General features: G+C 45.4%; 1 protein-coding gene and 1 long non-coding RNA gene across 15 annotated transcripts in view; one reads left to right on the top strand and one right to left on the bottom strand.

The window, feature by feature from the left end:
• Positions 1-24695, bottom strand: part of LOC133052357 (uncharacterized) — a 37805-nt gene extending 13110 nt beyond the window's left edge. The window contains exons 1-2 of the long non-coding RNA XR_009692031.1: positions 22405-24695; positions 22180-22311 (exon numbers count right to left, since the gene is read on the bottom strand). This is a non-coding gene — a long non-coding RNA (uncharacterized LOC133052357). The remainder of the gene's footprint in view (positions 1-22179; positions 22312-22404) is intronic.
• A 358-nt stretch (positions 24696-25053) lies between these two features.
• Positions 25054-27396, top strand: part of TMEM164 (transmembrane protein 164) — a 171361-nt gene continuing 169018 nt past the window's right edge. For 7 of the 14 annotated variants that reach the window (XM_061137173.1, XM_061137186.1, XM_061137187.1 and 4 more), the window contains exons 1-2: positions 25065-25135; positions 25840-26507. In XM_061137173.1, the coding sequence (XP_060993156.1) occupies positions 26118-26507 (390 nt within the window). In that variant the 5' untranslated portion in view covers positions 25065-25135; positions 25840-26117. Of the gene's footprint in view, positions 25136-25410; positions 25537-25839; positions 26508-27396 lie in introns of those variants that run through there. The other 7 variants (XM_061137175.1, XM_061137174.1, XM_061137191.1 and 4 more) reach the window with 7 other exon arrangements.

The following is a 27396-nucleotide window of genomic DNA, read 5'->3' on the forward strand; positions in this document are numbered from 1 at the left end:
ATGTCTTTCCTAAGATTAGGTTATAAAAGACTGAGACTTCTACCTTGCTCTTACTCTCTCTTTCTGGCTTTTCTTGCTAGACATGAAATTGTTATGTCTTCCAGTTTGCTAATATTTTTCATCTGTAATATATGGTTTGCTGTTAATCCCATTTAGTGTATTTTTCTAGTTCCTCATTTATTTCCTTATATCAGTACAGACTCGATATTTCCCATATAATTCAATATGTTACAATCAGTTACTTTCACTGTTTATTCTTTGTCACTGTTCATTATAATGCACAAAAAATAGTTATTCTAATGCACAAAATTTCAATGACCTTTTTGGTCAATAGGAGCCCCTTCCAGCTGGCTTATATTTCTTTTGACATGCCTCTATTATTATTATTTTCGTACTTCATTGCTTTTCAAAAGTACAAAAATATTTTTTCAGGCTTACCTTGTACTGTTCTCACCACAGCTTTGGGCTCAGCCATTTCTTGAAGGAGAGCCAACTCTTTTACTGGACAATGGTATTTAGAAGCCAAGATTTGTATGTGCACACACCTGCACACACACACATACTTACTTCTATATTTATTTCTATACCTGATGTTGTTGTTGTTTAGTTGCTAAGTTGTGTCCTACTCTTTTGCAACCCCATGACCTATATCCCACCAGGTTTCTCTGTCCATGGGATTTCCCAGGCAAGAATACTGGAGTGGGTGGCCATTTCCTTCTCCAGAGGATCTTCCCAACCCAGGGATTGAACTCATGTCTCTTGCATTGGCAGGGGGGTTCTTTACAGCTGAGCCACCTGGGAAGCCCATTTCTATACCTAGTCATGTATACATTTAGTGTGCATGTGTGGTAGGCTGAATATTGACCCCAGATAATGTGAATATTTTTCCTCACATTGTAAAAGGAAATCTGGACAGGTTGTTGAATTAAAAATCCTAAGATAAGGATATTTCTTGGATTATTTGAGCAGAGCCAAAGTAAACACAAATGTTCTTACAAGAGGGTGAGAGACAGAGATTTGATTACAGAAAAAGGAGATGTGATGATGGAACCAGAGGTCAGGGTGATGCACTTTGAAGACTGAAGAATGAGACCAAGTATCAAGGAATGTAGGCAGCTTCTACAAGTTGAAAAAAGTAAGGGAAAAGATTTTCCCTTGAAGCCTCTCAAAACAGTGCAACTGTGATGACATCTTGATTTCAGACTTTTTACCTCCTGAACTAAAAGAGTATAAATTCATGTTGTTTTAAGTCACTAATTTTATGGTAGTTTGTTACAGCAGGAAATTAATACATCACAACTTCATATCAATATGTCCAAGTCCAATCCAGTGCCACGGGATTCATTCTAATTTTATCCTCTCTTTTATTTGTAACCCCCTTCTCTGTGAGAAACCTCACTCCCTTTATTCTTAATCTTCCGGTATGTAACCAAATACATTTCTTCTATCATCATTTCTTCCTGTACAGACTCCCTTCCCATCCCACATATAACAATGTGGATGAATCTCACAAACGTTATGCTGAGCAAAAGAAGTCAGATACAAAAAATATATAAATGGCTTGATTCCATTTAAATGGAGGGCAAGGATATCACCATAATGGTGATACAAGTCAGAATAATGTTATTTGTGAGGTGGGGTGTAGGCTGGGAAGGGGCCTGAGGAATGATGAAGTGTTTCATGTCTTAATCCAGGCAGTGATTACACAAGTATATACATGCACAAAAATTCATCGAGCTGTTCACTCATGACTAGGACATCTGATGTGCTTTAATGTATACATCAGACATCATAAAGAATAATTTTAAAAAGCTAACCACTGTGTTTCCTTTCAGAAGCATGTTTTTGGAAGGTGGATATGTTTTATTTCAGAGTCTTCATGAAGATTTCACAACATTCAAAACTCCAACAATTCAAGAATATTCTGAGAAAGTCTAGTAGAAATCTCAGTTTACCAGCCAGAGTCAAAAATCATGTGACAATGGTTAAGTACAGTTTGAAATTCACTCTACCCACATCTTTATCATTACTTCATTCTTGACAAGTTTTAATTTGAGGCTCGTATTACATAGCCTTTCCCACAGGTGAGACTTTATTAATACTTTTATGTTTTGCCATCTCAAGTGTGTATAATTCAAAGTTTAAAATGAGCAAAAAAGGTATTCCCAGGTGGTCCACTGGTTAAGAATCCACCTGCCAATACAGAGGACATGGGTTCGATCCCTGGGCTAGGGAGATTCTACATGCCATGAGGCAACTAAGCCTGTGTGCCACAGCTACTGAGCCCACTCGTCGCAGCTACAGAAGCCTGTGTGTCCTAAAGCCCAAGCTCTGCAACAAAAGAAGTCACTGCAATGAGAAACCCATGAACCACAACTAGAGTGCAACCCCTGCTTGCTGCAACTAGAGAAAGTTCACGTGCAGTGATGAAGGCTCACTGCAGCCAGAAGTAGGTAAACATTTGTAAATGAGCAAGATTATTTTGAATAAACATTTCTCCAAAGAAGATACACCAGTGGTAAATAAGTACATGAAAAGATGCTCAACATCACTAATCATTAGGGAAATACAAATCAACTCCATAATAAGATGCCTCTTCACATCCACTAAGATGGTTATAATTTAAAAGACAGATAATAACAAGTTTTGATGAGGACATAGAGAAATTGGAATCTTCATACATTGCTGGTGGGAATGTGCAGTCATTTTGTATAATAGTTGGGCAGCTCCTCAAAGAGTTAAATACAAGTTACCATATGACCCAACTAGTCCACTTCTAGGTATGTATTCAAGAGAACTGAAAATGTATCTATACACAAAAACTTATTAATGAATATCCATAGCAGTAGTATTCAAAATGGTCAAAATACTTCTGATTTCTCTGGAGTAGGGGTAGTATGATGTGGTGGTTAGAAGAAAAGGATATGATTATTTAGTGTTAACGGGGCAGGGTCGGCCTCTTTTATCCTCTGTTTGATAAGCATCCAAGTGTGTCTCATGGATTCTTATGCGTGTCACCCCTCACAGGTGTAATATCCTCCAACTGGCTATTATATCTCTAATGGATACAATATCTTGGCTCCTGACCCTGATAGCTTTTTTTTCTCCTAGTTGTTATTATTGTTGTTCAAAGAATAGAATAGGAAATAATAGAGTGAATGAATGTAGAATTTCTAAGTACTGTTTCACACAAATCTTGTGTCAGTGTGTGTGTGTGTGTGTGTGTGGATTACAGTGTAAAATGTATTTGTGATTTAAGAAATTGGGAAGCCAGTCCTTTGAAAAGTCAGTGCTGTGTGGTGCTCAAAAGACCCAGTTTCTGTTCTGAGCCCTGCTCTGAGCTTGCTGGTGAGCTTGAGCAACTGCCTGCTTCTCTCTGGACCTCAGGCTCTTTTTCTAACCTTTGAGGGCATTGGACTCTTGTGTTCCTTCCAGCTCTTCCTTATTACGACAACAGTAACAACTAACCCTTAATCCACACTTACAATGTGCCAGGCACTGTTCTAAATCCTTTCTGTGCATCAAGTACTTGAATTCTCACCATAGTTCTCTGACGTAGGTGATTTGATTATCATCCCTATTTTACAAATGAGGAAACCGAGAACCCAAAGGAGTGGAGTGGCAGAGTAGGCATTTGTACCCAGGCTTGTTTGGCTCTAGAAACCATATTCATAACCAGTACTGCTACCAATATGCAAGCTCTGAGTCAGTGGGGCTACGCTGCCTTTCTGGCTCCTTTTGAAGGAGGGATGGCAGACTTTCCTGGCCCCTTACTTAGTGAGTTTCCAGGAAGCTGGGGCTTAGTCATCCTTCTTTGCCAAGTTCACTTGAGCACACAGACACTGGTATGACACTTGCAGGGTTAGGTTCTGGCTTCCTTGGGTCCCTCCCACATTTCCTCTTATCTCATCAAGGGCACGGATTTCTAAAGACCAGATTCTCTTTGTCTCTTTCGTCTGTCTCTCCTATCATTTCCCTCTCAACAGAGCTCTGTGCTATCTCTTCTTTCCCAATATTAGTTTAATAGTCTTCACGTCCAAGGGCTTTCTATTCTGACAGGAGAGAAATCAGTGTTGTTGTTGTTTTTTTTTCATTATCTCTGGCCAATAATCAATATTAAATTTCCCCCCCACTTGGGCCAGGCCATTCAAAACAAAGCCCATCACACTTTCTGCTTCTTGATGAGTTCTAAGAATTTCTGATAGGGACAGTGCGGAGTCTGCTTGGTTTCCTGTCCCCAAAGTTCTCCTTTTAACATAGTTCCCCCTTGAGCCACTTGAACGCCAATCTATAGGCCCAATGAGCTCTGCCCCATCTATGGGACCCACCTTGCCCTCCAGTGATTTAAGGGTCTCTAATTCAATGCTCAGATTCGAGACAAGTCCTGCCATAACACTCTGGTGATGACTTCTATATTCAACCTGAGTTCAAGTCCCTATTTTCTCTCTCTGTTCTGATTCTGGCCTATTGTCCCTGAGCTTCTGTTTAGGCCTTGATAATCCTCTGTAGGGCTAGCCAGGTGAAGCCAGTGGTAAAGAACCTGCCTGCCAATGCAGGTAGACATAAGAGATGCGGGTTCGATCCCTGGGTCGGGAAGATCCCCTGGCAGAGGGTATGGCAATCCACTCCGGTATTCTTGCCTGGAGAATCCCCATGGACCGAGGTGTCTGGCGGGCTACAGTCCATGGGGTCACAGAGTCTGAAGCGACTTAGTGTGCAGGCATGAATCCTCTGTAACTGGGAATTTGCTCTGTTCTTTCCAGTCCTTTCCCTCCTCATCCTTCCTCCAGGAACTGGAATGCTCCAATGGATATGACCTTGAAACCTTGTGTCTTACTTCCCTGATGCTGCCCACTCAGCTGCATCTCTGCTTCTAGAGTTCCCAGTGCCCTGTTTAACACACCTGTCAGGAAATCTCAAGTCTTGGTAACTTGAAATTTGCTCCACATGCTGTAATTAGCCCTTCTGCCTAGACTGTGTTATATGAAAGGACAGGGCCCAAGTAGATGTTGCTATTTGCTTGAGAGAGTGTATTTACACCTGACTTTGTTCAAAGTGTGGTCCCTGAACCAGCAATACCAGCAGCACCAGGGTACACCACACCTTCCATGAGGGACTACTCATTTTAAAAAAGATTGGTTCTAGGGCTATCAGTTGACCCACTAGCAATAAATCAAGTCAATGAAACAGCATTTAAGTGTCTTTTGCTCATAGGACCATTTACTCCACTGGAGTTTTAAGTTCCACGAAGGGCAGAAAATTCATATCTCTTGTTCACTGCTCTATTTCTAGTGTTTAGAACTGTGCTTGGCAGATGGTAAGTGCTCAGTAACTGCTAAGGGAATGAACAAGTGAGTGGATGAGCTGGTGAATTATTACCAATTAGGTGGCCTTGGAAATGTTAAATTCTCTGAGCCTCATCATTTTATTCATCTGTACAATAAAGATTCATATCCCTACTTCCCAGTATGAGGATCACGCATAAAAAAGGGGGTGCAGAGTTGTCAACATTTCTTTTGATACAAAGGCTGCTCTTCACTGAAATGTGGATCTCTTTTGTTTTGGAATGATCAGTTCTTTGCAGCTGCTTTACCCTAAGTATTATTGAGAGCTTGTTCTGTGTGGAAGAATCTTGGAAGAGAGACTCATTCACCCAGTCACTCATTCATTTAGAAAATATTAATTGAATATTATGTCAGGCTTTATTCTAAGTGCTAAGGAGAAGAGCAGTAGATAAAACAAACACTCTACTCCCAAGAAGTTCACATTGGGAAAAGACAGACATGAATCAAATAAAATTGTAATATAGCAAATGGTGATATTTGTTAAGAGGAACAATAAAGTGAGTAAGGCTTCCCTGGTGTTTCAGACGGTAAAGAATCTGCCTGCAGTGTGGGACACCTGGGTATGATCCCTGGGTCAGGAAGATCCCCTGGAGGAGGAAATGGCAACCCACTCCAGTATTCTTGCCTGGAGAATTCCATGGACAGAGGAGCCTGGCGGGCTACAGTCCATGGGGTTGCAACATGACTGAGTGACTTAACACAACACCAAAGTTTCTCTGAGGAGATAGCATTTGAGCAAAGACCTACAGGAAGCAAGGGGGTGATCAATGGGGATGTCCAGGGAGAAAATTTTCCAGGCAGAGGGATAGCCAGTGTAATGGCCCAAAAGTGGGAAACCATGTAGGATGTTTAAAGAACACCAAGGAGACCAGTGCTGTTGAAGTAAAGTTGGAAAACAGTAAGAATGAGGGCTTGTCAGGGAGGAGCGCTGAATCATGTAGGACTTTACAGGGCATTATATGACCTTTAGCTTTTACTCTGGGTGAGATTGGAAGTCATGGGAGAATATTCCATGAGGAATGATGTGATCTAACTTAAGTTTTCAATGAGTCACTCAAGTTGCTGTGTTGAGTGAGAACAGACTTTAGGAGACTAAAGTCAGAAGCAAGGAGATGAGCTGGAAAGAAGTTGCAGTAGTTCATGTGAGAGATGATGGTGGCCAGGATTAGGGGGGTAGTAGTGATTGAGATGGGGAGACCAGTCAGATTTTGAAGAAAAGTCTGGTATGTTTTGCAGATGTCTTGGGTATGGAATGTGGGAGAAGAAGGAGTCAGGAATGACCCCAAGGGTTTTACTTCAGCAATTAGAAGGTTGGAGCTGCCATCAATAGAGATGGACAAGACTGGAGAAGAACCAGGTTTGTGGAAGAGGAATCAGGAATTCTGTTGGAACATGTTACATCTAAGATGGCTATTTGATCTTCAAGAGAGAATGTTGAACAGACAGTTGGGTAGATGCATCTGGAGTTGAGAGAAGTCTGAGCTGAGATACACATCTGGATATCTTCAATGTATCTAGGGCAGTTAAAGTCATGGGACCAGATGTGATTACCTAGGGGCAGAGCATGGAAAGGAGAAATCGCCCAAGGTCTGAATTCTGGGTTATTCCAATGGTCCCAGGTCAGGACTGAGAGGAGAAATCAAAAGGCACTAGGTCAGAGTAGCCAGTGAGGTAGGTGGTGACAGAATGGTTCCTGGAAGCCATGGGGAGACACTGTTTCAAGGAGGAGGGAGGGTTCAACTGTTAGAATGCTGATGAAATGTTAAGCAAGATGAGGACTGAGATTTGACAACATGGAGGTTCATTAAAACCTTGAGAGGAGCTATCCTGATGGACTGATAAACGTCTAATTGAAGATGATTTGAGAGAGAAGCAGAGAAGAATTATAGACAGCAAATATAGGCAGCTCTTTCAAGGAATTTTGTTGTAACAGAGAGAAGAGAGGCACGACAGAAGCTGGAGAGGGATGTGCATGGGGTGAATGGAGGACTTTAGTTGGTGGATACTACTGTAGCATGTAGAGAGGAAGAAAAAAATTTTTTTTCATTTATTTTTACTAGTTGGAGGATAATCACTTTACAATACCACAGTGGGTCTTGTCATACATTGACACGAATCAGCCATGGATTTACATGTATTCCCCATCCCGATCCCCTCTCCCACCTCCCTCTCTACCCAATCCCTCTGGGTCTTTCCTTAAGAAATTAAGAGAGAAGTGAGAATTCCTAGAGTGGTCTCCTTAAGTGGGTGAGAGATGAGGTTAAGGGCACAAGTGGAGCCAGTAAGGGAAGGAGCCAGGATTTGAACCAGCTGTCCCTTACTCTCAACCATCACACTACAGTGCTACGCAGACAATACCCATTGGGTACTGGAGCTTGGCTCTATTCTTCTCATCACATGCTCAGGCCTTACTTGCGATTCAAGTCACCATTTCGACTTGCCTTTGATTAGGGAAAAAATTAAATCTCTGAAACATGATTTCAGCGTCTCTTCTGATTCCCTAAAAACCCTCCCTCCCCCTTCTAATATCATTTGTCACTACAGGAAGGAAAGGGACTCCATAAAAGAAGCCTTCTATGTAATACTGGCTGAATGGGCAGAGGAGGCCACTTCTCTCCCTTCCATTGTTCCTTTCTCATACTCTCCAAACCTCAAACATTGCTCTCAAGGATGGTTATAGCAATCTAAGAAGCAATAGTCATTTTAGTAGGTGTTTTTTTCACCTGCCCATAGGGATAGGTAAGAATTCTGGCATATGGACATGAGGAAGGTGGGAAGCAGGGAAATGGCAGAGTCACCCTATTGCAACTGTGCTTCTCTGTGCCTGTGTGGTCAGTCGCTTCAGTCTTGTCCGACTCTTTGCAACCCCATGGACTGTAGCCTGCCCAGCTCCTCTGTCCATGGGATTCTCCAGGCAAAAATACTGGAGTGAGTAGCCATTCCCTTCTCCAGGGGATCTTACCAACCCAGGGATCAAGCCCACATCTCCTGCATTGTAGGCGGATTCTTTAACACTGAGTCACCAGGGAAGCCGGTGCTTTTCTGTAGGGTTGGAAAATAGCCAAGGAAGTCCCCTAAACACAGATGTGCCATTTTTCCCCCATCTTCCTTCCATTAACCACAACATAGCCAGATTCAGATGAGTTACTCCATGGGCTAGGGGTAGCTGGGAGGTCTCACCCCACAAATGGAAGCCGATGTAGAGCACGAGGGGACAAAGATGAGAGCTTGATGATGATACCTGCCGAGTTTCCAGGTCAGGTGGCACTATTTGAACATTTTTAGGCTGAGTTTGAAAGGAAGGGCTTCCTTTAGGGCTTCACCCTATAGCTCAGTCGGTAAAGAATCTGTCTGTAGTGCAGGAGATCCAGGTTCAATCCCTGGGTCAGGAACATCCCCTGGAGAAGGAAATGGCAACCCACTCCAGTATCCGTGCCTGGAAAATTTCATGGACAGACAAGCCTGGTGAGCTGCAGTCCATGGGGTCACAAAGAGTTGGGCACGACTGAGCGACTAACACTTTTGAAAGGAAGTGTGATTTTCTGGGCCAGGGGAAAAGGAACAACAGAAAGAGATAAGGTTAGGAAGAGACAGAAGATAAAAGAAGGGAGTGGGACTTCCCTGGTGGTCCAGCGACTAAGACTCTGCTCCCACTGCAGGGGGTCTGGGTTCCATCCCCGGTTGGGGAACTGGATCCTGCATGCTGCAACAAAGGTTGAAGATCCTGTGTGTCACAACTAAAACCCAGTGCAGCCAATTAAATAATATAAAAATAAATATTTGTTAAAAAAAAAAAAAGAAGGGAGGAGCAGTGAAAGAACTTGGAGGGGCATCAGGAGGAATAGGAAGTGAAAACCCAGGCTTGTCCTGCTTAATGGTAGTTACCGGAACCTTTAGCCTCAGGTGCTGGCTAAAACAAAATAGTATTTCTGTCCCCTCCTGTCTACGCAGCTTGTACAGACTTTAATGTGAAGTGTATGACTTTGAATGTTTACATCAGAACAGGAAGAAAATCCAGAAGTCATTTTTCTGCTTTAAATCTAAGTTATTTCTCTTGTCCTCTTCCTAGGTGTGTAGGGCCTTTTGACCAATATAGTACTGACCATCCGTTTCTAAGAACCATCTTGGCCAGTTGCCATTAAAAATGCCATATATTAGGGAGCTTGTGTACAGTGCAGTTGGAGCACAGTATTATGTTATTTATTTTGTAATCTAATCCTCTGCCTTTAGATGCTAGAAATGAGAATTAGTCAGAGCCTAATCTCTCCAGGGATGTGTTCTTTCCAGGCAAGCCTGGTCTGTCTTCTATAGAAAATAGGACGAAATCCAATTTTTGGATGATGTGATGGGGATGAAAAAAGAGAGAGAGGCCAATAGGGCTGGGAGAGGATACAAATGGCCCTAGAAGGCTGATAAATCCACACCTCCCCCTTTTTTTTTTAAGAATCACCATTTGGGGAGATCTCTCCTGTTTAGGGTTGACCTGACCATCCTAATCAGATGATGTGGCTGCTTCAGTTATCGTAGTGAGAAAACATCACATTGAAGGTCAAAAAAAGAGAATAAACAACACCATGAGAAATAATCTCATTCTTCTCTCTGTATTTTTTGGCTTTGTTTTGATTCTTTCACCTTTAATCAATTGAGTGTTAATAAAGTCATGGTTTCTGCACTCAGAATCGGAGCTCCTTTGACCTTTGAAGGAAACAGAAGTCTTTGAATCCAATTGTCCATGAGTCTCTTTCTCTTAGGAACTCCTGACTAAATCCTATGAAGAGCTTCTTTTATTTGCACTTTATTGAGATAATTGTAGATTTGCATGCAGTTGTAAGAAATGATACAGAGAAAGCCCCAGTACCCTCTCCCCAGTTACATTTGCTTTTTTTTTTAAAGCAACTTTATTGTGCTTTGATTGACATACAAAAAACTGTACCTATTTAATGTGTGTAACTTCATGGGTTTGGAGATAGGTATATACTTGTGAAATCATCACCACAATCAATGCCATAAACATATCCATCACTTCCAAAAGCTTCCTCCTACCTTCTTGATCTATTTATTTTGGGGAAGATAATGCAACATACGATCTACCCTTTTAGCAAATGTTCAAGTACACAATAAAGGTACTGTGTATTAACTATAATTAACTGTAGGCACTACACTGTACTGTATTTGCATTTTAAAGTCCAATTAGATTTTTCTTTAGTGGATCCCTTCACTCTTCATTCACATGAGTAAGTTCATATAACATTTGGGCTTCCCTGGTGGCTCAGTGGTAAAGAATCCTCCTGCTAATGGAGGAGACACAGGTTTGATCCCAGATCCTGGAAGATCCCAAGTGCCGTGGAGCAACTAAGCCCATGTGCCACAGCTGTTGAGCCAGTGCTCTAGAGCCTGGGAGCTGCAACTATTGAAACCTGCGTGCCCTAAAGCCCATGCTCTGCAACAAGAGAAGCTCCCACAATGAGAAGCCTGCTCACCACAACTAGAGAGTAGCCCCTGCTCCCTGCAGCTAGAGAAAACCTGAGTGCGGCAACAAAGACCCAGCACAGGCAAAAATAAATAAATATAAAAGCATTAAAAACACATAACATTGTGCTCTACACACCTCTGAAGAACCAGAAAATGCCAGGTCAGAGATGTCCCATTCCAAAGGGGAAAACAGAAAGCTTCCAGCTGAGGCTTATGCAGTCACTGCATCTTATTATTCACTTGCCTTAATGATGAATTGTACCTTGCTCTACATATGGTTCCTGCAAGTTTCTAAGCCAGAATAAAGGAAATGTCAAATGTGGAAAGGAATAGAATCCATAATTGTGCTGTGGACTAATAGTATATCATGAGTTGTACGGGTCATGTGCATGGCCTGCTGAATATCCCTTACCTAAGGATACCTTACCTAAGGTAAGATGCGCTTACCTAAGGAGTGCATCTGGAGATAAAATCTGGATGAAAGAAGAGGTGGAGGGTTGATGAAGAAAAGAGATGGAGGGAAGGAGCAGGGGGTGGCCCTGAAGTTAAGATTCTGCCACAAAAGGTAGCGCCAAATGGGGGATGCTCTGGAAAGAGGCTGGGATGCATGGAGATAAACTAAAAATCTGATTATAAAACATTCATTTTTGGAACCCCTGGTGTGCATGAGCGATTAGCATGCTAGGGGCCAATCCAAGGGCAAAGCGGGGACTCCTGTCTCTTATTCCTTTGTTCTTTCTGTCTCTGTTTCCTTAGAAACAAACCCATCAATATCTGGAGAACCCTATCCAAGAAGGAATTGCTCTGAAGATATTCAATCCCCAAGTGTTTTGAAAGCAGATGTCAGCTATGCCAAATGAGTCCTTGAAACAGCTAAATCACATCCTGATTTGAAGCAGCAAGTAAAAAGCTTACCCATCTTTAATGACAGGAGGTAGAACCAAGTGTTCAGAAGATTAAAGTATTGTGATCATGAGGCTGAGGTCCTGGGTTCAAACCCTATGTGGCTCCTTTGCTTCTCGACGTCCCAGTTCCAAACAGTAGAGACTGTGCTCTTGTCCACAAATGAGTCCTCCAAACATAGACGGTCATTTTGCAGGAATAAGCCACTAGTCCTATAAAACTCTGGGCAAGAGGCAGGGTGGTGTGGAGTGTAGCTGGTCAGGATCTGCATTTAGACAGACCTGGTTTGGAAATTTGCCCTTCTTATTTCCGCCTTATTACCAGTGGAACCTTAAGCCAATTACTTATCCTCTCTCTTTCAGAGCCTTGGTTTCCCCACAGGGTTGAGATAATTTAGCACATAACTGCTCAATAAATGAAAGCTGTTATTATTTTTATTATCACCAATAACGTTATAATTCTCAGATGTAGATTGAGATCTGAGTATAAATTTGCAAGTTGATTGCTCCTGCCACGTTTCCCCTCAAGAATTCTCAGAAGAGATGCAAATTCACCTGGCCCTGGACACTGTTTAACCTGCTCCAAGAGGGGGTGTTATTATCAGTATCCCTTAATAATTTCAGGTCAAATGAAATCAATCTCCTATTCTCAATCTGACTGTACTGCTAGAACAATGATTCAAAGCTCTTGGGTCTGCCCATAAGGGACGGAATAGCTTTATCTTCTCTGCAACAGGGAGGGAGGAAAGAGAGCCCTGACTGCTTATCTTACAGAGTACCAGGTGAGGGTAGGGGACTTCCACAGAGCTAGGATGGATGCAGCAACAGCTCTCAGAATCCCCCAGGGATTCTTGAGCTAGCTTTCCAAAACTGCTTTTAGCATATTGATTTCTGACAGTGCTGCACTTCAGGAAAAGAGCAACTACACACTGCCAGCTTGCCCGCATCTCCAAATCAATTGCACATGTACCAGATGCTTGGTTTTCTTTCTTTCCTTTCTTCTTCCTCCCCTGCAGGAAAGTATGTGGTTTCTAATAACACTCCTGCGATGTTGTGGTGGGACAGGATGTCAGTTTCACCTGAGGCTACAGAAGTAAAAGGGTATTCTAGTCTACAGAAAATCGGCTCACTTGACCCACTTGGGATAGATTTGATTTCTGCTTTAGGATTAAACACGAATATCCGGAATTGAAAAGGGGGAAAAATCCCTAAAGCAAATAGTTATTGAGTGGCTTACTTGCCAGTCAGGGTGCTAGCTACTTTCCATACATATTACATCATTGATCCTCACAACCACCCTGCAAGGTGGATACTTTGAATAGCATAACACCTATGAAGAAAAAGGCTCTGAGAGGTTAAGTCACTTGCCTGGAGTTGCAAAAGCTCATCACTGGCCTATATCTCTCACATTTCAAGTCTGATTTCTTTGTTTACTTGATAATTCAAATATTGATTCATGAAATAAAGTCGATACTTATTTTATGTTAATTTCAGCATCAGGGACTTAAATATTTCTAGCACTAGTTGACTTCTAAGGGCTTCTCCAATGGCTCAGTGGTAAAGATTCCTCCTGCAATGCAGGAGACACAGGAGATGTGTGTTTGATCCCTGCTTTGGAAAGATAGCCTGGGGAAGGAAATGGCAACCCACTCCAATATTCTTGCATTGAGAATCCCATAGACAGAGGAGCTTGGTGGACTGCAGTTCTTGGGCTCGCAAAGAGTCGGACATGATTGAGTGACTGAGCACACCCAGTCGACTTCTGCAAAATAAGGGAGGTGTGTTGATGCATTCTAATACCTGAAATATACATTGTCTGTGAAATTTTAGCTATAAAATGCTTGTTTGTACATACTACCTCACACAGAGTGGCCCTCAATACATGTTTATTAAAAAGAAGGATAATAAACGGTGTGAGGAAATGCAGCCAGTAGAAATCAAGAAAATGCTCAGTGTACCATCCTTCATGCACTTGGGACTAGTTTAGCCTGAAATGACTCAGATTATATCTCTATTCACTGGAGCAATTTCTTCATTACTGCATCATGGTATGAGTGTGTGTGTGCTAAGTCACTTCAGTCATGTCTGACTCTTTTCGATCCCATGGAATGTTCCTGACCCAGGGATCGAACCTGTGTCTCTTGTGTCTCCTGCCTTGGCAGGTGGGTTCTCTACCACTAGTGCCACCTGGGAAGCCTGCATCATGGTACAGAGACAAATGAGCTAGACAGCCAGGATTCCAAACTGCAGCCCACATTTGTTTTTTCCCACCAATATTCCTGATTATTTTCAAGATCTATTAAAGGTAGGAGGGAATTTAGAGGTCAGCGACTGAAATCCTTTTGAATTCCAAGAAAGAAAGCAGAGCCCCCAAGTGAATTAGATTCAATCCAGGTGTCCTGGCTGCCGCTTCTCTCTTGTGCTTTCAACTATATGACATTTCCCCCAGTCAGGCTTTCCCAGATTGTCAAGGGCAGATGGAGCAGCCCAAGTCCTGAAGAGTTCCCTGTTCTGCCCAGTATGCCACAGCAAGTTTTTGGCTCTGCCTGAGCCTGTGACATTTAACCACAGACCGTTCTTGGAACCCCTGGAAAAAAGACAACCACCTGACTGCTTCGTGATTTAAACAGCCAAATAACGCCAAATTGAATTTCTCATGACAGAGTAAGTGGTAACTTAGGACTACAAACCAAGAAAATATTTCTCCACTGATAGTTGATTAATGGAATTAAGGGAAAGTTTAAATTTGGAAGCTTTAGGAGTGATTTGTTAATTTGAAATTTTTCTTCAACTTGGCTTGGGCTATCTAGAGATAAATAAAAGGTTTAATGATGTCAGTTCTGTTCAGTTAGTTTACCCCAAAGCAAAGACATTTTTCATGTGTTCTGTCCCTGAAGTTTTTATTTCTTTTCTTGGTGTGTACCTGATATATGTACTTCTAAGTGGCTTCCCTTGTGAAAACATGAATTTCCCATTATTTAAGATTTAATGATGGTAATGATCTTTTGAATTTATAGATCAGTGAGACTGCAGAGAGCCTCGGGTATATATTCTTTTTTACATTTATTTTTTAAAAATTTATTACTATTATTATTTTTAGGCTGCTCCTTGGGTCATGTGGGATCTTGGTTCCCTGACCATGAATTGAACCCATGTCCCCTGCAGTGGAAGCATAGAGTTTTAGGCACTGGATTGCCAGTCCCTTCAGTTGTACATTCTTATTTGTCCTGAACATATACTTGTGAAATAAAGAGAGGCTGGAATTTGTGCCTTTCTGTCAAATATGAGGAAATCAAAGGTTGAAGTTGATTAGGTAACAAGTCAAGCACCCGAGGCTAGAACCTGGATTGTTTTTGTCTCTGAACATAGTGTTTTTCTCAACTAGTCAGTCAGGTTTCTTATCAAACAATCCAGTGGAGAGCAAGTGAAAATTGCTGCTAGATGGATCCAAGTAGGTGAGAAGTTAGTGAGCCAAACAACAAAGCAAAGAAACAAAAAAATCCATCAGATACTCAGGAACCATATGAAAAAATTAGTTTGATGTCTGGAGACTCCAGGAGACTTACAAATAAAGTCCAAAGATCAAAGTTCAAGGTTATAGAAAGGAAACCCTTAAAATAAAGTCAGGAAATAGAACGGAAAGATTGTGATTCTTTGCCTCTCACAGCCCTGATGAAAGAGCTCTGCACATTGTGAAGGTTGGAGTTATTATTGCCTCATGCTGGAGACCCTGAATGGAGAATAAAGCTGTGTCCTTGTGACCAAACCCATTTAAAATAGCTGTATCATTTCTACCATGAGAAGAGCTAGCATATAGTAATGGACTTAGAAAATCTGGAAATTTGGAATTGCCTACAAAAATTAAGTACCTGAACATAAGAGGCTGGCATTAGCTTGGGGTAGAAGGATGAAGGAAGGAAAGGGAGAGTAGTTGAGTCCAATTTGTGCTATTTAGGGATCAGCCATAGGCATTCTGGGCTCAGTTCTGACAGGGAATAGAAGGGAGTACAAGGACTTTATTGAACTTTCCTAACATGGGGTTGCATCAGAAATGTCCTCCCCACCTCCCACCAGATGTTAATTATGTTCTTTGATATCTTTCCAAAACTGGAAGGACCAGAATTCTTCCTGGGGCTCCTGGAGTCCAGAAGCCAATTTCATTGCAGCATATACCTTCGACACCAGAAAGCTGGCTTCTGCTGCTTCCCAGATTGTATGAGGTTAATGTGTCTTGAACAGTTTGGTAGAAATAAAACACAGGGGCCCCACTGTCAATATCAGCAATGGGAACATGGCTGGGAACTACAGTGACAGAGATGGAGAAGGGCTTCTGATTTCCATCTGTTCCCAGCTTGACAATGAAAGCCCTGAGCCCTGGTGGGTCCCAACTGCAACTGGTTTAGCATCTCCTATACTCCTTGTGTTTATTTCTTGACGTAAGAAGTGATCTGATGAACCTCACAGACAGAAGGGTAAGCAAAATAATCTAGATGCAATAAAGCACATGTTTATGATTCCACTTAAATGGCATTCAAGTTTAAGCAAAACTAACCTATGATGATAGAAATCAGAACAATGGTTGCCTCTGGGGGTGGGGATTGACTGGGGGTCAAGGTATCAAGATCTGACTAGTGATTACAGGGGTGTATACATTTGTCAAACTCATGGTGCTTAAGACTAATAGTGCATATTAATATATGTAAGTTAACTCTCAATAAAAAAAGAGAACATTTAAAAAGCAATGTCTTCATGTACAACCAGCTCATCTATCAAGAGCATCTACCTATGCTTTCCCAGGGACATGACTGGCTGCCAAGCAATAGTGTTTATTGGTTCAGGTTTTAGGGTGAACAGATCTAGGGTGAAATTCAGCTTTGACACTTATAGGCAGTATGACCTGAGCCTCTATTTTCTCATCTGTAAGATGAGGATCATAACAAGAGTACCTGTCTCTCAGGGTTGTCTATTAGGAGGCTTAAATGAGACTGTTGTTGTTCAGTCACTAATTGTGTCAGACTCTTTGTGATCCCATGGACTGCAGCACACCAGGGTTCCCTGTCCTTCACTCTCTCCCGAAGTTTGCTCAAACTCATGTCCATGAGATACTGTATACCATTTGCTGGAGGAGGAAATGGCAACCCACTCCAGTATTCTTGCCTGGAAAATCTCATGGACAGAGGAGCCTGGCAGGCTGGTGTTTGATCAGCTTTAGATACTCTTGCTATAGTGACCAGACCCATAGTAGTCTGAACCCTGATTTAAAAAGAAATAAAAACACTAACCCATACTAAGGACCTACTTCCAGAGCTTCTGACTGTGTTGGTCTGGGGTGGGCCCCAAGAATCAGTATGTTTAGAAAGCTGCTCAATTGATTCTAAAGTACAGCCATTACTGAACTCAAGTTCATGTGCCCAACACACAGTGAGGCCAAACAAAATGAAACATTGGGGTTTGGAGCAGAGAAAAATTTATTGCAGGGCCTAGCAAGGATAATGGGTGGCTCATACTTAGAAAAAAAAAAAAGAGCCAAACTCCTCAGTGGTTTTGGGGGAGAAGTTTTTTATAGGCGAAATTTGGGATGACAGCTGCAGAGTAAGTGACTTTCTTCTGACTGGTTGGTGGCGAGGTAACAGGGTACTGCTCCAGGAAATCTTGTGCTCAGCCTCAAGTTACCATCCTCCACCTGGGTGGGGGCCTTAGTTCCTGCAGAAGAGCTCAAAGATATTGTTATGTATATCCCTTGGGGAGGAACCAGGACCCTGCCCTGCAGTTTCTTGATTGTTCCTCTTTCATTTCTGCATTCCCTCCTTTCCCTGAGTAGCAAATATTTGAATCTGTCCTTTGGTAAACAAGAAGGTCTAGGAAGCTGAAACCTTATTCCTGCAAACAAGAAACAGGGGACACAGAAAGGCCTCTGTACCCTGGAGAGCCCCACAAGGTCCTGCTCGACCACTGGCCTAGATTCATTCACATCTCCAGTTAAACACTACCACTTTCTCCATGAAGAAGTTCCTGGCAATTCCTGCTCTAGGTGTTTTTTCTCTGAACGTTTTTAAAAATTGAGGTATACTTGTATGTGGTAAAGTGCAAAAGTCACAAGTGTGGGGTCTACGAATGTTCACATATGTGTGCACCCATATAACAGCACCCAGATCAAGATTCAAACACTGCCTGCACTCTGGAAGACTTCTTTCACCTTTCCTGTTAGTGACCCCCAAGAGTAACTGCTATAGGAAAGGAAAAACAATGTTCCCTCTACCATTCTAGGTTCTGCACTGAGACTCCCCTGTGATAAAAGACAGATTAACAGGAGAAAAACAAACAGATGTTTCAGTTCAGTTCAGTCGCTCAGTTGTGTCCAACTTTTTGTGACCCCATGGACTGCAGCATGCCAGGCCTCCCTGTCCATCACCAACTCCCAGATGTTTAATAACATGTATACCTCCTATATATGTTTCTGAACCAAACTTTGGGTCTGCTCACCCCCCACACAGTAAAGCCAATTTACTGACACCGGGTCGTGGTGAAGGCCAGTACAGGTTTTACTGCAGGTGACAAGCAAGGAGTATGCTCAAAAGGGCGGCTCAGGCTCAAAAGACCTGAACTTTCCTAAGGCTTTCAGGGAAGGGCTTTTAAGGGAAGGATTGCCTCAAAGGCAGTATTTTAGGGGAGGGCTGCAGTGTGCATGACTTTCTTCTGATTGGTTGGTGGTGAGATAACAGACTGGTGTTTCTGGCATCTTAATCATCCAATCTGAGGTCTACATGCTTGTGTTCAGCAAGTAGTCACTACCCTTCACCTGGGTAGGGGTATGTGTCTTAGTTCCTGCAAAAACTCAAAGATATATGTCAGATTGTTACGGGTATCCCTTGAGGAGAAACTAGGACTTTGTTTTATTGCTGAACTATTGTCATTAATGGGCTTCCCAGGTGGCGCAGTGGTAAAGAACCCGCCTGCCACTGCAGTGTTGTAGCCACGGGTTCCAGGAAACAAACTCACTCAGAAGGACAAAGAAGATAGTGGAGTGCAGTTTATTTCACCGGTGGGCCCAAGGCAGAGTCTCCTCTTAGCCAAGGACCCTGACCAGTTTTTGTGAAAACCTTATATACCCTAAGTGTACTTGCTCAAACCCACCTCCCCAAATTCCTTGAAACTAGTCTGGACAAGGTAAAAGAGAGATACAATCAAAGTTAACCCCATGATTCATGTGTCACAAGACTAGATAAACAGTGGACATTTATCAATAGGACTGTGGTCATATCCCGATAAACATAATGGAATTTACAACTTTGTTCTGTTACAGAGATAATTAGCATATTCTTTTAGGCAACAGAGAGTCCAAGTACAAGTCCTGAGGCTCTTTTATCCAGGGGTCTGGTTTCCCATTGGTATGCCATTTCTATAGACACCAGGCACAAAATTCAGAGTCCATTGGGAGGGTGACCATGTGTGTAGCCTAATGTTCGCAGCCTGGCCTAAGATGGAGTCCAGCTCTGTTTGTTTCCTCCTTCAGCAGGAGATGCTGGAGACATGGGTTCCATCCCTGGGTTGGGAAGATCCCCTGGAGGAGGAAATAGCAACTCATCCCAGTATTCTTGCCTGGAAAATTCCATGGACAGAGGAGACTGATGAGCTATAGGCCATGGAGTTGCAAAGAATTGGACATGACTGAGCGACATTACAACACTGTCGTTACTCTTCTTGTTTAACTGCTTTCCCTTTGCTTCTGCATTTCCTCATTGAAACTTTGAGGCCCTCCTGGGTACAAATTGTTTTCATTTCACCTTTTCTTGTTTGTTGGAAAAAAGGCTTCAGCCTCTAGAACATCCCTGAGTACCAAAGGGCAGGTTAAAACAGTTGCTAAATAGAGAAGCAAGAGAATGAACAAAGGAGGAGCTGTCAAGAAACAATAGCACAGGTCTTGGTTCCTCCTCAAAGTACAAATGTAACAATATCTGAATTTTTTGAACTCTTCTGTGAGAACTAAGGCCCCAACCTGTGGAGGATAGTAACTTCAGGTTGAGTACAAGATTCCTGGAGCATCACCCTGTTACCTCACCACCAACCAATCAGAAGTAAGCCACAAACCCCACAGCCCTCACCCCAAATTTTGCCTATAAAACTTCTCCCCCAAAATCATCAGGGAGCTGGGGTGTTTTGGAGCTTAGCCAACCTGTTCTCCTTGCTTGGCCCTGCAATAAACCTTTCTCTTTTCCAAACACTGACATTTCAGTTTGTTTGGCCTCAGTGTGTGCTAGGCACAGGAACTTGTTAGTAACTACTTGAGTCTGCTCTTTGGAACTCAGGGAAGGCCTAGGAGATTAAAGAAAGACCTACTTTTTCTACAAGTAAGAAAGGAGCATGCAGAGGGGCTTTTGTACTGGGGAGGGCCTTACAGGGTCCCGCTCAGTTTCAATCCCATTTCTTTGATACTCCTCAACCCTGAGGGGAACAGGGGCAGGACAAGAAAGGGAATAAAGTTTTGGATAGAGAGGATAATCATAAACTCAGCATGGAAACTCAGTTTTGGGGAAACTTGGTTTTGTAGGCAGTAAATGGGAGAGATCCCAGAAAACTGTGTAACTCCCTGAAATGGCATAAATTACCACCTTAACTATCATCTTATAAAGACAAATGATACTGAGGGTGGAGGGAGCCAGTTATTCAAGATGACCAGGAAAACCACAGTAAACAAGGATAAGATTGTTCTGCAGATTTAACTTGTAGCCTTCTCCATTGATTGGGGCTTCTCCGATGGCTTAGCAGGTAAAGAATCTGCCTGCAATGCAGGAGACACAGGAGATGCAGGTTGGATCCCTGGATCTGGAAGATCCCCTGGAGGAGGAAATGACAACCCACTCCAGTATTCTTGCCTGAAAAATCCCATGGACAGAGGAACCCAGTGGGCTACAGTCCAAAGGGTCGCAAAGAATAGAACATGACTGAGAGACTAAACACGCACACACGTCTCCATTGATAAGTGTTACTAGAGATTTGGAGTCATCTTTCTCTTCCTTGTACAGAGAGGGAGACACCCTTACAAATGGCAGTTTCCCCTTACAAATGTAAATATCTCTTACAAAAGCACAAGTTCTCCTATGTCTACTGTTTCTTAAAAATAATCGGCCTAAAATAATCCTTATGCCAACAAGGCATATTTTGGGGTGACAGATTCTGTTCCCCTTCACTACCATGCTGACTTTTCTCCCCACAGATGAGTTCTGCCTGGTGTTGAACTACTGACTCATTGACTGTGCAACTCACTTGACATATGCAAGATTTTCTGTGGTGGCAGCAGCTCTTACCTGCTTGGTTTGTACTTATACCTCCCTCCTGAATTGTTCTCTAACCTTCCATTTGTTTGCCATGTCTCCCTAGCTAGATTTTAAGCTCCTTGAAGGCAGAGCTTGCCCACAAGTCTAGAATTTTCCCATGCAATAGGTAATACTGTAATAAGAGTTCCAGTAAATATTTGTGGAATGAATGCTAGTGTTGAATGAATGTGGCAGGGGGTGGGGCAGGAAGAAGCAGTAAGCAGATAGTCAGATTAAGACAAAGGCTTCTCTCTTCATTCTCCCCCACACACATGCCATTTATTTTTACTGATAACACTTGTATAATATTGGGATTGTGCACTGTTTTTTTGCTTGTGGGCATTCATTCATGCATTTCACTTTCAGGTTACATTGTGAGTAGGACAGGAGTGGATGCAAAGAATATGAAGTACAGGAGGAGAAAAGGTCAGAGGGCCAAGCCAATGAGCAAGCTTGCTCGGGCCTGTGCTGTCGAACCGCAAATGCTAGCCCTCACTTTGCCATGAACTTGTGTGATCTTAGGCAAGTCACCACACCTTTCTGAGCTGCTAGTTGGTATGACAGAGATCATAATTTGACTCTGCATTCCATAGCAGGTCAGCTGAGTTCATAGCTGGGAAAAGTACTTTGGACAAAAAGAATTTAGGGTACTGTCTCAACAGGCAGAAAGGTGGGTAGGATCACAAAGCCAGTTAGATGAGGTTTCTCCCTTAAGAATCAAGCATGACTTGGATGAAAGGTGGCGAGGCTGAGTTCCTAGAATCACAGAATCTTAGAGCCAGCAGGCATCTTAGAAACCATTCTCGGACTTCCCTGGTGGTACAGTGGATGGAAATCAGCCTGCCAGTGCAGGGGACATTGGGTTTGATCCCTGGTCCAGGAAGATTCCACATGCTGTGGAGCAACTAAAGCCTGTGTGCCACAATTACAGAACCCGAATGCTGCAGCTCCTGAGGCTCGTGTGCCGAGTGCCTGTCCTCCATGACAAGAGAAGCCACCACAATGTGAAGATTGTGCCCTGCAACGAAGAGTAGCCCCCGATCACTGCAACTAGAGAAAATACGCATGCAGCAATGAAGACCCAGAGCAACCAAAATAAATAAAGCTAAAAAAATAGCCATTCTAGTCCACTCCCCCTCATCTTACCTGAGTACATGGAAGCACAGAGAGATGACTTTCCCCAAGGTCCAGGTTTCCTTTTCACTGCACTTCAAGGTTCTACTTTAAAATCCAAGTTCGGTTGCTTTTCTTACTGTTCAGAGACAAGAAGCCAATGGGCTGTGCCCCAGCAAGGAAATGATCAGGACATTTGTTTGAAGTTTTTTGAGTTTCCAAAATGTGACCCACTGTTTCAGCTCAATTATTGTTTACCTTTTATCTATGGGGACAACAGACTTTCCTTCGTGGCTCAGTGGTAAGGAATCCATCTTGACTGCCAACGCAGGTGATGGGGATTCAATCTCTGGGTCGGGAAGATCCCCTGGAGGAGGAAATGGCAACCCACTCCAATATTCTTGCTGGGAAATCCCATAGACAGAGAGCCTGGCGGGCGATAGTCCATGGGGTGGCAAAAGAGACAAAACAACAACAGTAATGGGGACAACACTCTCCTAGTGTCTGCGGAGTGCCTACTATGTTTGCCACGCTGCTAGGTACTGAGGAGGGTTTAGAAAAGATGAAGACCCATTCCTGCTGTCAAAGATCTGAGTGTGGGAGACAGAACTAACAATGAGAGAACAATGGAAGGCAGTAAGTGATTCAGAATAAAATGAATAGTGCAGGCAATAACTGCTGTTCAAGTTCACAGGAGAGAGAGCGCTCTGGGAGCTGGGTGTTGGGGGTTGGGGAAAGTGCAATTTCACATGGGCTTTGAAGGCGGGATAGGATTGTTTATGCAAGATGTGGGGGAGGGCACTGAATGTGTGTCTGCACGGGTGGGGGTAGGGGGCTGCTGCCTGAATGCAGAACTACATGGGGATTAGGGATAGCATTTATTGAGCACTTTTTATGCACTGGCTACACAATTCAATTTATGTAAATGTGCATAATCCTAGGAATTAGATAATAGATCATTGATAACTGGTTGAGAGAGGGAAACTGAAGTTGAAGAGAGGTAAGTTGCCCAAGGTGACACAGCAAGTAAATGGCATAATTATTATTAGTATCCCAGAGTTGTCAAAACACTAGGCTATTCTACCTTTGAAAGAGAGGAATTTGTGCCTCAGGCGAGGGAGCTGGCCTGGCACTAAACACAGTCATTTTGCAAACACAAGACCCTCTAGGCCCACCTCCCAAAAGAGTTCCGTATGGATTGGTGGTTTAGTTGATAAATCCTGTCCAACTCTTGCAATCCCAAGGACTGTAACCTGCCAGGCTCCGCTGTCCTGGGATTCTCCAAGCAAGAATACTGGAGTGGGTTGCCATTTCCTTTTCCAGGGCATCTTTCTGTCCCAGGAATTCAACCTGGTCTCCTGCATTTGCAGGCAGATTCTTCACTGACTGAGCTAAGAGGGAAGATTTCTGCATGGATTAATGAAGGCTTTTACTGAGTGCTATCATCTCCTTCTTACTTCCTTGAAGACAGGAACTTGAGGTCTCAGGCTACAGTCATCACCAGAACGCCACAGTTTTATGCTTAATGTTACTGTGCAGAGGATTTAACAAAACACCGACGGAGAACGAGTGAGCTGCTGAATCAATCCTTGTTTGTTGTTGTTCTTTATTAATTAGCACTTCAAGAGCATCAGGCCCTAAGGTGGATGCTGTCTGTGCAAAGCTTCCTGGCTCTGAGGCCAGGTGGGAGAAAACCAGACTTGGAAAGGATGGCAGGAAAATGGCTGGCAGCCAACACCAGAAAGTGTTTCCCAGGCAAGGTGCCTGTTTTTTTGTTTTTTTTTTTTCTGGCTATTTTCCTCTTTGTGAGTCTTCAGTAGATATTAAACCAACACAAAGTGGATTCTGAAAAGGTCTTTTTCCTGTTTCCATGCCCAAAGAAAAGAAAATCCCAGTCTATGGGTATAAGAAGCAGCAGGGAAGATGGGACCCTGTTTCTGCCAGCAGCCCTTATCCAATTCTTGGGCCCCTCCACAGCCTGGCGGGCCTTTAAGTGGCAGGACTCTCGGCCAAGCGCAGGTTGGAAACAGCTGCTCTGTCGCAGGGCGGGAGGACGGAAAGAGGTCTGGGGAAGCTTCTTTTCCTCCATCTTTTCCTCCAGCTAGAGTACGATTGAGCTTGAAGGCGTGGCAGGAGAAAGGGGAGACGGAAAGCCTGGAGAGGGAGTGGCCGGTGGTTAGACGGAGAAACATCGGAGCAGAGCAGGAGGGGGAACGGCCGGGCAAAGTAGGAAAAGAAGCCTTGTCTAGGACGGAAGTGGAGAGTAGGGCTGTGGCTACAAAGGTGGAGAAGACGCCGTCCTGGCCCTGCCCGAGTCTGCTATTTCAGGGAGGTCTGAAGGAGAGGCGACGAGGAGTAGGTCACACCCAGCGGACCTCCCAAAGCCCAGCGGCTTATCACTAGACAGGCTCGTCCATTCCCCCAAGAACTCAGCGAGGGCCGGCTAAGCGCCTACTAGGTGCCCGGTGTCCAAGGAAGCGCCCTGGAGAACCGGGGCGCAGGAGGCGGAGTCGGTCCAAATGGCTTCGCGGAGGAGCGAATTCCGTAGTCGGCGGTGCGGAAGGGTGGCGGTGCACGCGTGCTGGCCGGGCGAGCGCAGAACGCGAGGCAGGCCGGGGAGGAGGGGAAGGAGGCGGGGATTGAGCCCGGGGGAGGGCGGGGGAGGCCGAGGCGCCGAGAGGGAGAGTGGGAGGTGTGAAGGGTGCCAGCGGCGGCGGGGGGAGGCCGGAGAGGGGAGGCGGCCGGGCGGGGTGGCCGAGGGCGTGAAGTGGGGGGCGGCGAGCGGCCGAGCCGGGCGGGAGCGGGGAGGCGGCGGCGAGGGGGAGGAGAGAGGGAGGGGAAGAAGGAGGAAGCGAGCGCGGCTGCTACAGGGGGAGGAAGACAGGGAGGAGGAGCCGTGCGCGGCGGCCGTGGCGGCCGCCGGGGGAGCCGAGCGCCGGGGCGCGGGGAGCCGAGCGGGCGCCCAGTCGGGGCCGAGGGCCGACTGCCGGTGAGTGGAGCCCCGCGGGCCGCGGCGACCCGTCCCTGGGGCCGGGCGTGACGCGCGGGAAGCTGCGGCGCCGGGGCGGAGGGAGGGGGCCGGCCGGAGCCCAGCCCCCGGCTGGCCCGGCCTCCCGCCCGCCTTTCCTCCCTCCCTCCCTGCTTCCTCCCGCCGCTGCCCGCGCGAGGGGGGCAGGTCCCGGGCGGGCCGCGGGCTGGGGGAGGTGCTGCCCGGAGGGCGGGCGTCTGGGGCCGGGGGGTGGAGCTGGGGGCTCGGGGGTGTACCCGGGGGCGGGAGGCTGGACCGGGACGACTCTAAATTGGCTCGGAGGGGCCTGTCGGCGGCGAAGTTGCTCGCTGGGGGCAGAGACGGCCACGCGGTTGCAGGAGTAAGCGATCCCCCTGTGGCGAGTGCGTGAGACGAGGAGTCCGGCGTCCCCGCCAGCCCCGTCGCCCTCCCCGCCGGCCCGGCCCCGCCAGCTCCCCTCCTGGCCTCCGCGTGTTCCCTCGCCGTCTCCCCCGGTTCGCTCCTGCCGCGTCCCCTCAACCCTCGCCCTGACCCTCCCGGCCTCCGACTTCCCCCGAACCCTGCTTGCTTCGCCACTGCCCCTGTTCCCCTTTTCTTCCCTCGCTAGTTACCCCTCCCCGCCTCGTAATTCCCGATGCAATTGCCTCTTTGAGACCTTTTTTTTTTTTTCCTCTCCTTCCTTTTAGATTGGCCAACGGCTCGTTTCCACCCTGCCTCGTTGGTGGCCACTGGAGAAGCGCGGGGGGCTCCCCAGGCAGCCGTAGGGACAAATTAGAGCCAGCACTTGGCCCTGAGCCTCGCGTGTAGCTTCCCGTCCCCTGCTCTAGTTGCCCCGGTGTCCGGAGGGGGGTGCGGGGGCGGGGGTGTGCCCTCCGTATATGTCCCACCACCCGGGCCACCCTCGGGGCTTGTGTTCCATCTCGCTCGCTTCCTGCACGGTGGTCGTGGGGAGCCACTTTGCATCATGTCCCGGTATAGCTACCAAAGTCTCCTGGACTGGCTCTATGGGGGCGTGGACCCCAGCTTTGCGGGCAATGGGGGCCCCGACTGTGCTGCCTTCCTCTCTTGGCAGCAGCGGCTGCTGGAAAGTGTGGTGGTCCTGACCCTGGCCCTGTTGGAGATCCTGGTGGCCCTGCGGCACATCCTGAGGCAGACGAAGGAGGACGGTAGGGGTGGCCGTGGCTGCCAGCCAGAGCAGGTGACCCAGCGGCCAGAGGAAGGCAAAGAGAGCCTGAGCAAGAATCTGCTCTTAGTAGCCTTGTGCCTGACCTTCGGGGTGGAGGTGGGCTTTAAGTTCGCCACCAAGACCGTCATCTACCTGCTCAACCCCTGTCACCTGGTCACCATGATGCATGTGAGTCTGTTGACTTCCCCCACCCCTTCCTGGCAGCCTCAGTCAGCAGAGTCATTTGTGTGCTGAGGACACTTGGCCGTGTAGAGCACCTCACCCCTGCGGGCAGTGGGACCCTTAAAAATGATTTTCCACCGAGTGGCTGTTTGGGTGCGGATTTCAGATTTGGCTTCCTTCCACCTTTGCACAATGCGTCAGCCCTACGGTGGTGGTGAGCCCTGGAAAAGACTAGCACTCAGGCTAGCGGCCCCTCCCCTCCCAGGCCTACCCTGGCCTTTTGCCAGCAGGAAGTCTGACCCCAGCCAGGTTCCCTTTCTGGATCACCAGAGAGGGGCCATGGGCCAACCCACCCCCTCCCCCCCATTCCCTCTGCCACAGTTAATTTCCCAGAGGCCTGGTGGCTTTCTTTCCTGGAGCTGGTCACAGAAGGTTCCGGTCTCTACTGTCATACTTGGGGGAAATACTTTTGTAGGTTTCTCTTAATAACTTTCTTTTGGGAGTTTAGGGTCTTAGGGTGAGGTCTGCCTTTCGAGTTCTGAGGTGTCAGAGCAGCACCAAACTCCGACTCACTGCACTCTGAAGCAGACCCCAGGCAGACTCGTGAACTCTTCTCTGTCCGTGGTGAGAGGGTATTTATTTCCTGCAAACCTCTCCATCTTATCACTCTCATTCTCTCTCCTGAGGTCCAGGAGTGCCCAGAGAGCTGATTTCTTTATCTCCCATTAGTGGTGCTAAGAAAAACAAATGAGATTGAAAAGGAAAGTTGCCAGATACATAAAAATAATCTGGGTGAGGACCAACCAAGAGCAAGACTGTCTTTTTGTACTCAGCCTGTGTAGAGAGATGATCTAAAACTATAATATCATGGAAGGGTAGGAAGAGGAGGAGGGGG

Source organism: Dama dama, chromosome X (genome assembly GCF_033118175.1).
Source record: "Dama dama isolate Ldn47 chromosome X, ASM3311817v1, whole genome shotgun sequence".
Lineage (NCBI taxonomy): Eukaryota > Metazoa > Chordata > Mammalia > Artiodactyla > Cervidae > Dama > Dama dama.